The following is a 10,890-nucleotide window of genomic DNA, read 5'->3' as shown; positions in this document are numbered from 1 at the left end:
ACGGTAGATCAGATACTACATGTTATAAAAAGGTAATTGCCAAGGACTAGAAAGGTTAGTTTTTAATTTGCGAGTGATTGGAACATAAATAACTGCAAATTTACTTAATACCTTTTCATTTTCTATTAAATCTGTCTTTCATTATTACTGAAACGCAGTAAATGATAAAATTAACGTGTTTATATTTTATTTGATAAGATATCACCAGCCAGTAACAAAGAGGGTACACTTTAAAGCAAGGATGTGCTTTTGTAAGGATTATACATACTGAAAGAGTCTTTTATACTGTAAAACAGATAAGGAATTTATACTCTGTTTCCTCAATAAGAGATCGCACTTGTGTAATGTATACTATGTGTGTGTGTGTGTGTGTGTGTGTGTGTGTGTGTGTGTGTGTGTGTGTGTGTGTGTGTGTGTGTGTGTGATTTTTTTTTTCAAATTTATTGATACATTTTGCACGGGCTTAGTTATATAAATATCTTAATAATAAAGAGAATGTATGAAATATATTGTGTTTTTTTCTTTTTTTACTAATTCTATTTTGTCCAAAAATATTATTGACTGGAATCAGCTACTAGAAAGCTCTGTGTACGCCCCAGAGCTTCAAGACAGCTCTTGCAACAGAGCGACTTGATGAAACATTTCCGGAAAGTTGGAATCCGATTTCAGATTTCTATATTAGAAATTTAGTACGATTCAAAATGGCAGCGACCATGTGTAGTGGTCTTGTCAATTTGAACAAACTGTTTATAAGGAAAAGATCATCTATGAAGGCACTGTTGATTAAAAGTTCTAGTGCATATGATTTGAAAACAGGTTGGTGTCTTACATAGCAAGTGTTGTATCACTTACAAAGCCTTACTTGACCTTACCCTTATACCGGTTCTATACTGTATGCAAGCTTCTAGACCTCTTCGATTTGAACGGGTGTCATTTGTAATTCTCGGGTTGTGCATTCCGATAAATATACTACTTGTTTCTGCCAGCCCTTTAGGGGACAGGGGACTCCTGTTAGAGATATCTTAGTCGGACTGATTTCATTAGCGATAATGTCAATAGTGTCTCGCCGTAGTTAACCTATAATATTGCTGTTAGTGACGGGAGTTACCTTGTCCGGAGTACAATACCCAACATCGCGATTTTTTTAAATATTAAAAAACAATTCTTCTGATTATTGATATTTCAATAAAATCGTTATTACTCTATATATATTCAAATTTTAAATTTTAAATATGCATGTTAATGTTTCACGATAACAGAAAACAATCATTGTTTTTAACGATTAAATAGTATTTACGTAACAATCTTAATTTTAATGACTAGCGACTAAACAACGAAAGATCAGTTTAGGTTTAGTTCAGTGTGGTTTGAATAAAAATAAAAATTTTTGGTGTTATTTCGTTATGGTTGGAGCTATTTAGTGGTAAGTAATGTGTCCTGAAGCCATCTTGTGTCATATATTTTAGGGTGAGCACTATTATTGTATGTTATAGAACAACTGTATGTGGAAATAAATGAGTACATGTATATATGTGTGCTTTGTGGGATTGATTTTACATTTTCTAGAAAGAGTATATAAATAGAACAATATACCTCCGCTAATTAACATGACATATTATGTACATCATTCTTCATTTCATTCACAGCTAATCACCAAAATGATGTGTGGAAAAAAAGACAGGATGTTGTTAAAGATGAAGTGGACATACAAGGAAAACAAAAGACAAACACTGCTATATCAAACAAAATTCAACAACCATGTCGGGAAAAGGAAATATCGAAAGAAATGCATGGAAATGAAATGTCATATAGGGAAATGATTAAAAACAGAATAATGACTGCAGAGGAACGATATGCAATATCACATAGTGAACTCCGTAAGGTGGACAAAAAATTACTGAGAAATGTGGACAGAGTTTTTGTGAGTATAAGTTGTTGTGCATATAAAGAAACTAAGTGAAAACTATTTGTATCTGTTGTTAAATATTGAGTCCATAAAAATGAGTTTGATACTGTGGCCATGCTTCAGGTTATGGATAGTAAGGAATCTTTTGTCATTAGCTTACTGTGATGGATTGCTGTTGAATGCATTAATAAAACCTTGTCTGTAAATTCAACTTCCAGTGCTCGATAGGGGTCAAATTTGAAAATTGCTATTATAGGAAACAAACTTTGAAAAACTCAAGATCCACAAGGTCTGGAGCCTTTATATTTTGTATTTAGTAAGCTCTGGTCATTGGCTATCAAGGTTGTCAATATAAAAGACCTTGACTCCTTTTTCAAGGTCACAGTATTCAATTATGTCAAAGTCTTTAAATTGGATTTTTTCAATAACCAAGAGGCACATATCTTGAATACAGTATATGCTATGGATTTTATTTTTCAAATAAGTAGAAACCTTCATAATGTTAATAAAAACCACCAAATTCTTGAAAGTTTGTAGAGAGAATCTTAATATTTTCTACAGACATCATATTAAAAGTATAATTTTTACAATACTTACTCTTCTACCTTTCAAGAAGATTTCAAAAAAGGTAACCAGTATTACAAAATGACAACATCACACATGACAATGAGCTATGAGATGGAGCCCACACATCTACACACTCACTGTAGATTACATAATTAATTGGTATTACATACTGTTATGTGAACTTTCATTGTATCACATTCTTTTTTACTGGCAGGAAAATAACTCATATGTGATACTGAAAGGTAGAAACGAAATGGGATGCCAATGGCTTTCTAAGAAAGGCAGATTTACTGGTTTGCTAAAGGTTGGAAATTTGCCTCATTATAGAGTGTTCACGCGTCTGAGGCAAATGAAAAATGTAAGTACCCTACTTCTAAAAATAAAGTTTATCCTTCAATGAATTAATACATGAACTTTGTATCTGTTTGAACCATATTCAGATTTGTCCATGCTGTATCTTGAAGACTTTATGTTAGAGCAACAGAGATTATATTGCATGACTAATGAAGTGAGCTGAAGTTTGTTGTCCTATATTTATGTTACAAAGACAGAATTTGACCTACATTTCATTATTGACTTAATGCAAAATGCAATTAAAGAATAACTCATATTTAGGAATGTACTTTGGGACATAACTTGTGTAACTGATGAAGCAAGGCTCATTCTCCAGAATTTATGATGCTGATGTCGAATGAGACCCACAAAGTCTAGTTAAAGATTTTTTAATGTCCATCACTGGGAAATTATTAGTACAGCAAGTATGCTTACATACGATTAAAATACTTGGTTGTGGCAGTGGTGATGCATGTAACCAATGATTAGATTGAATATTTATAATCATTTATACCAGTGGAATGTGAATGATTTGGAACATTATAGGAATTAAATAGACTGAAATGATTCTTCAACTTAAGTGAATTCACTCCTTTTCAGCACAGTGGTGGAAGCACATTCATTTTATGTTATGCTTAAGGTGTTTCAATTTTAATATTTGCATACATGTATTACCAGGTTTAGCAATGCGCTCAACAGAGATTATTGATATTAAAGGGTTTTAGCCATGACTTTTCATCATGCCGTATTTCAGCCTACAGTGATGCAATAATTTAGGAAGTCAGTGGTATCTCTACTCTTTCGGCACACAGACCACTGTGAATGCTTGCATAGTCTGAAGAATATGCATATTTTGAATGTGAAATAATGTGAAATAAAACCACATGATGTCAAAGTCTTACTTTATCATTGGTCAATATGAATAATACAGAGCTTGTCCTTTCAGGTAAATCTACAACTGGAAATTCTAGACAGTTCACTGAAACAAGAAGTTGGTGATCATATCCTCTACTTTATGGTTTTCAATGAGGTCCATAAGACATTGAAGAAGAATTACCCTCAGCTTTTAGTAGATATACATGGATCGTCCGTCACTAACCTCGGACTTAAGGGTGCTGATTTGGATATCACTTTGTTAACTGACCAGGTATGTCAATTTTGAATTAGTTGTGAAATTAGATTTCAAATTTCATCAATTTATTAAAAGTCTTAATCCTTACAAACCTTGTAGTAGGAATAACTAAGGATCTTTGCATTAGGAATTTTTAAACGACAGTATGACAAATCTGGACCATGTCAGTCAGTATTTAGTTGAAGTCATGCTGAATTGTACTGATTCAGAGTGGTGAATTTTACAAGAGTTTGGTTGCTTGACTGAAAATATCAACCCAAAATGGGAAGATTAAAGATGATTTCAACGTGTTTGTTGATGATAACATCTACTTACACCTCGACAAAAGACAAAAACTTCTTTGTAATATTAATATTAAATTTCATGGTAGAGGATTATGCGTGGAGTTTTCAAACCAAAATAAAAATCCAAGAGAATGATAACGTAGTTTAAGGATAATACTATCTCTGCTTTAGTTGGTATACCCAGGAACTTGATTTATGTTAATTTTTTTAAGTGTACTGAAATATGTTTTTCTCGAACAATTATGTTTCACTGTATAAAAAACATTCAGAACAGCAAAACATGAAATTAATTCCTTTCTTTCTCAAAATATTGAAGAGTAACATCTTTATGAACTGTATGATAATAGAAAATTGTTTGTGAAGTACAGACAGAAGCGTAATGTCATTTAAAGTGGACAAAACAAATGTAAAAGTGACAAGTATTCTTCTGCCGCAAAATGTTAAGTTTGTGGAACAGATTGCCCCAATATTTCTTAAATGATACTACAGTCAGAAAGTTTGAAGTTTTACTAGATTGACATTGGAAAATTAAACAAGATGTTGAGGTTAATTTAATTCAAGGAATTAGCACTGGAGGTATTGATGAACAATATCTTGTTTCATGTATAGTTAAGTATTGATATGGACATAGAAGCTTATAGCCTACTTTCATTATGTCTCCTAAAAATTCTGATAAAGTTTGTAAAATTTCATTTTAATGCTAATCTTGTTTTGGTGCTTTTTGTGCTGAAGTTGATAGCTTAAATATTAATTATTGCAAATTTGAAAATTCATTGTGGAGTTGATATGTTCAAAATTGATATTGCTTAAAAATTTGGTTGTTCTAAAATGAATAAGTTTACAGTATATCAATGACTCCGAACATAGTGAAGTGTAAAGAAAAGTTATTAAATAACCTGTGGAATATTTTCATGGTGTACAACAAAGTGTTAAGTATTGTAAAACTATAATAATTATGATAAGAAATATTTCATTACTTCCATTTCTAGATAGTTACGACCTGTTTCCCTAACTCTATGGTTTTTACTTTACAAAAATTAAATTAATTGATTAAATACCATTACTGCTGTTATGTAGGTCATTATAGTCAGATGATAATTTAGGCCCATTAGTCTCTTGTTATGGTTCAGCATTTCATGTTTTTCTTTTCTAGACAAATATGTGTTACAAGCTCGCAACACAACTGAGGAATGTCAGATCACTCCACGTGGAACTTTATCTACCCCATGCTAGAATGCCAATCCTCAAGGTTCTACACCTTGCCTCAAACATCAGTTGTGACATTTCCATCCATGAAACTTTTAGACAAGAGTGAGTTTACAAGTTTACTTTACATGTAATGTTAATAGAACAATATTTCTTTAGTGATAGAATAATAAAATGTGTGAATTTAATTTCACATAACAGAAAAAATACAAGTCAATTCTTTTGAGCTCATCATTATCAGATGGAAGGCTGCTTGAATTGCTCTCTGTCTGCTGTCTGTTATCCATCTTTCCTTTAACAATTCTTTTTTTTTTACTTATTCTGGAGAGGAAAATGGATGGATAGTTCTTGAATTTCATATTGGCTTGCAACTTGCTGGTCTTTTGCATATTTCAACCAGATTTGAACCGAAACATCATTAGGGGTCAAGAATCATTTCTAAAATTCAGAAAGTTGATTCAAACTCTAGTGACCTTTGGGTGGGGCCCACAATATTTTGCTTCAAAACACTACTTCCCCTTAATGCTTGAATGTATTTCATTCAAGTTTTGTCTGAAATATCAGTTGGAATGGGGAATCATTTCATACATTCAGAAAGTTGATGCAACATCTAAGGACCTGGGGTTGGGGCCCTGAAATTGGAAGTTAGATAACTTTTTAATCAAAGCACTGCTCCTTCTTCATGTCAAGGTTAATTTCAACAAAATTTGGTCCCAAACATCATTGCTGGTGGGTAATTATTTCTTAAATTAAGAAACTTGATTCAACCCCTAGGGACCTAGGTGCAGGTCCCCAGAATTGGAAGTTAGACAATATATTACTTCAAACACTACTCCTTTTTAATGCTAGGGTAGATTTCACCTAAATTTGATTTGAAATTTTATGAGGGAGTTGTAATAATACCAAATGTGCTTTAAGTGATGGCTGTTAGGGGCCATGGGCCTTTAGTTCAAGGGATTGATCTTGATCCTAATTCAACTTCACAGTGATCAAATATGTGGAATTCTTCTCAATAACCAAATGGCCCAGGGTGCTGATATAGGGCATGTAGCCTGATTGGATGAAGGGCTACATGAATAACCTTGACCCACTTTCCATGTCACAGGGGTCAAATGTGTCAAAATCTTTTAAAAAACTTCTTCTCAATAGCCAAAAGGCCCAAGTTGCTGAAAATGGGTCTGTAGCTAGCTGGGAAGAAGGGCTACCAATTTTTGTTCATATTATTGACCTTGACATACTTTCTAGGTCGCAGGTGTCAAATATGTAAAAAAAATCTTTAACCGACTTCTTTTAAGTGACCAAAAGGCCCAGGGTGCTGATAAACAGCTCATGACATGCTGGATTGAAGGGTTACCAATTATGTTCATGTGATTGACATTTTAACTTATCAAAAATAAGTCTTTATTGATACATTTTGTTTGAATCTTTATTTCTCTGTTTAGAGGTTTCCTTTGTGAATGCTAGCACTTTTTTTGGAAGAGACTGCAAAGGTGTAAAATTTTGAAATTAACCATTGTATGTGGTCTTCATATACATTGTATGTTCATTACTTAAATTGTTGTCAGTCTTTTCACTACCCGAACATCAGTTTGGTTTTCAAAGTGTGATAAAGTGTTATAATAGATTCCTTTATTTCTAGGAACAATGATCCTACAGCCAACTCCGAGATGTTATATTCTATGAGTTTATTGGATGATCGATTCTGCTCCCTCGTGCGAATCATCAAATTTTGGGCATCTTCTAATGATCTGTGTAGAGAAGGACTTAACCCCTTACCTCATGGTACCACCTGGACATTATTGACACTGTTTTATTTACAACAAAGGAAAACGCTTCCTGCAGCGAAACATCTGTATCATAAGTGGTATCTTGATGAACCAGTCTCTCCTACTCCAGACAATATCAACTCTTTTCCAGGTATTCACTTGTTGTATTTGTAATCTGATTGCCAAAAGCAATTAGCAGATCAGATGGTATTAGTATAATATTTTGCTTAATTGAAATTCACTGACAATTTCACTCATATGACTAATGGTGTCTGACAATTTTAGAAGACTGAACTCATGTGTCTGACAGTGTCTGACTATTACAGAAGACTTACCTGATGTGTCTGATAGTGTCTGGCTATTACAGAAGACTGAACTAACGTGTCTGATAGTGTCTGACTATTACAGAAGACTTACCTCATGTGTCTGATAATGTCTGACTATTACAGAAGACTGAACCCATGTGTCTGATAGTGTCTGACTACTACAGAAGACTGAACTCATGTGTCTTATAGTGTCTGACTACTACAGAAGACTGAACTCATGTGTCTGATAGTGTCTGACTATTACAGAAGACTTACCTCATGTGTCTGATAGAAGACTTACCTCATGTGTCTGATAGTGTCTGACTATTACAGAAGACTTACCTCATGTGTCTGATAGTGTCTGACTATTACAGAAGACTTACGTCATGTGTCTGATAGTGTCTGACTATTACAGAAGACTTACCTCATGTGTCTGATAGTGTCTGACTATTACAGAAGACTTACCTCATGTGTCTGATAGTGTCTGACTATTACAGAATACTGAACTCATGTGTCTGGTAGTGTCTGACTATTACAGAAGACTGAACTCATGTGTCTGATAGTGTCTGACTATTACAGAAGACTTACCTCATGTGTCTGATAGTGTCTGATTATTACAGAAGACTTATCTCATGTGTCTGATAGTGTCTGACTATTACAGAAGACTTACCTCATGTGTCTGATAGTGTCTGACTATTACAGAAGACTGAACTCATGTATCTGATACTGTCTGACTATTACAGAAGACTTACCTCATGTGTCTGGTAGTGTCTGACTATTACAGAAGACTTACCTGATGTGTCTGATAGTGGTGTCTGACTATTACAGAAGACTTACCTCATGTGTTTGATAGTGTCTGACTATTACAGAAGACTTACCTCATGTGTCTGATAGTGTCTGACTATTACAGAAGACTTACCTCATGTGTCTGATAGTGTCTGACTATTACAGAAGACTTACCTCATGTGTCTGATATTGTCTGACTTTTACAGTAGACTTGCCTCACATTTTTGATAGTGTCTGATTATTACAGAAGACTTACCTCATGTGTCTGATAGTGTCTGACTATTACAGAAGACTTACCTCATGTGTCTGATAGTGTCTGATTATTACAGAAGACTTACCTTATGTGTCTGTTAGTGTCTGATTATTACAGAAGACTTACCTCATGTGTCTGATAGTGTCTGACTATTACAGTAGACTTGCCTCACATTTCTGATAGTGTCAGACAATTACAGAAGACTGAACTCGAAGTGTCTAATGATGTCTAATTACTAAGTGTTGAAGAATACTTAGTTCCTTTGCTGTTGGTTACCAGCTGTGCTTTATTTTTTAGGAAGAGACAAAATAAGGAAATTACCTGACATTTCCAAAGAGTTGGTGGTAAATGATTCATCACTAGGTAAGTGTACAGATATATGATTGTTGGTTATCTCATCTATATGTTCTATACAGTTGAAACTCGTAGTCTCAAAATCACTTGAGTCAAAATAATTTCAAGTCCCGACTTTTTTCCTTATATATCTTCATGTCAATTAATCAATTTCAGCAAATTAAACCAGGTCCTATTGGCCTCTTGTTTGTATAAATCTTTTCTTCTATTTTCTACCTTAGTGTACATAGAATTATAGTACAGCTGAAAAAGTTGATTGATTTCGTAACATCTCCTCTGCTCTACATACATCAATGCTAGTATTCTTCACACTGGTCATTCATCTGATGAAGATGACTGTAGTAATCAAAATGTCATATTTAATCATCCACTGTTTGTGTAATAAGAACTAATGTTCTACTGCTGACAGGTGGATTTGACCTTGTTCATGTCGTAGAAAACATTTCTTCTTTGAAATCACTCTAATTCTTTGGCCATTGTATACATATCTATAATACTATTGTGCTTTATTTGCAGTCGAGCTACTGAAAGGGTTCTGTGATTACTACATAAATTTTAAGTTCCATGAACAATGGATTTCTGTGTATGATGGCAGATGCTACTGGCGAGTACCGGGAAGTGAGCATAACAGTTCAGCAATGGTGATTCCACTAGAATTAAAACATTGTTGTCACCAGAATGTAGCGAAAAATGTGAAGCCTTTAGTGATACAAAAAATGAAGAGAGAACTGCTGAAATTACGTGAGGCATTAAATAGCAATGATTTGATGCTGGCAATGGATTCACCAAAACAGCAAAATAAGAGAAAACGTGACTGGAAACAGGAAAAAGTAGCTCTACAAAAGTGGATTGTTTAGTATCTTGTGACAGATTTCTTTTTATGTAAGAAATAATCCTTATCTTTGTGCCCAGGGAAATTTTTTATCACAGATTTGAAATAATTCGAACACTATTGATGTGGGACCTGCAGCTTTGGACACAACTAAATACATTTGTCAGTGTGAAATATTCTGCCCAAATGAACCTGAATGAATCTTAACAACACACTTACTATTGTACATGTTAAACTTTGAGAGATTAAAAGATCCTCATGAATTTTGATTACCTAAGGTAGATCATGTCAATTTGTATTTTTTAACCAATCAGAGCAGTACTTTTTAGTCACTGCATTGAAATTTTCCCATTCAAAGGTAAATGGGTCAATGATTGAATAAGTTGGTTTTCCTTCCAGTTTTTTTTGTGTATCTCCAATGGTGTCTTTTATTTGGTATTGTTATAGGTGACTTACTCTAGGGAACAGCTGACAATTTTGAAAACCATGCAAAGTGGCCAAACCAAAACGGTGTCATCTTGCCAAATAGTCCAGTATGCAAGATCAATTCACTCATATGACAGTTTTCTTTTTACTGTCATATTTGTGAAATATATACATTAAACTGGAAACAATCAAATGTCCTCTTTATGTATTTTCACAGCAGAGGTGTTAAACAATGTAACAAGTCTTGCATCATCACAAATGATTTGAGTTTGAATCTTGACCAATCAGAAATGTTCCCTTTATTTGCTGCATTTGAAATCTGCAAAAATCTTCCATTCAGAAGGAGAAACAAGATTGAGGTATACTGAGCCTTTTTTTTTTTTATTTCTGACTTTCTTACTGTACTTTAAGCAGACTTTATTAGATAAAAGCATAACGTAACAGCTCTTTCAAAATGGTACTGTCTTGTTATCAAGAGTATGTGACGTTGAAGAGTACACTATATATTCACTGTGAATGGATTATTTCTTTAGGTTTCTGGCTTTACCAGAAGTTTGGTAGACTCTTGTAAGAACCTGTCTGTTACATATGATCATGATCGTATCAGATGAAATTCTCGATCTTTTTGTGGTATGTTTAAACAATAGTTTTCAACCAATTTCTTGGTAGACTTGAAAACCACAACATGAAATTGTGTTTTCATGGATAGTATTTTGATTCAGCAATATTTTAATAAGTTA

General features: G+C 33.7%; 1 protein-coding gene across 1 annotated transcript; it reads left to right on the top strand.

The window, feature by feature from the left end:
- The first annotated feature begins 701 nt into the window (after positions 1-701).
- Positions 702-10,890, top strand: LOC132560614 (uncharacterized). The gene is made up of 8 exons (XM_060225277.1): positions 702-816; positions 1,647-1,921; positions 2,688-2,831; positions 3,753-3,953; positions 5,376-5,533; positions 7,068-7,345; positions 8,836-8,901; positions 9,409-10,890. Exons 1-8 carry the CDS (start codon positions 702-704, stop codon positions 9,747-9,749), a joined length of 1,578 nt encoding a protein of 525 aa, XP_060081260.1. The 3' UTR covers positions 9,750-10,890.

The sequence above is a fragment of the Ylistrum balloti genome, unplaced genomic scaffold (assembly GCF_031769215.1).
Source record: "Ylistrum balloti isolate Yb309-2 unplaced genomic scaffold, AGI_CSIRO_Ybal_v1 Utg371086, whole genome shotgun sequence".
Lineage (NCBI taxonomy): Eukaryota > Metazoa > Mollusca > Bivalvia > Pectinida > Pectinidae > Ylistrum > Ylistrum balloti.
This window is presented reverse-complemented; position numbering and strand designations above follow the sequence as displayed.

Bases quoted from the DNA above. Each gene is read 5' to 3' on its own strand.
- LOC132560614 (XM_060225277.1), top strand. From the start codon at position 702: ATGGCAGCGACCATGTGTAGTGGTCTTGTCAATTTGAACAAACTGTTT. The intron at 1,922-2,687 runs GTGAGTATAAGT...TTTTACTGGCAG, and splicing joins GAAATGTGGACAGAGTTTTT to GAAAATAACTCATATGTGAT. The intron at 2,832-3,752 runs GTAAGTACCCTA...TTGTCCTTTCAG, and splicing joins GTCTGAGGCAAATGAAAAAT to GTAAATCTACAACTGGAAAT.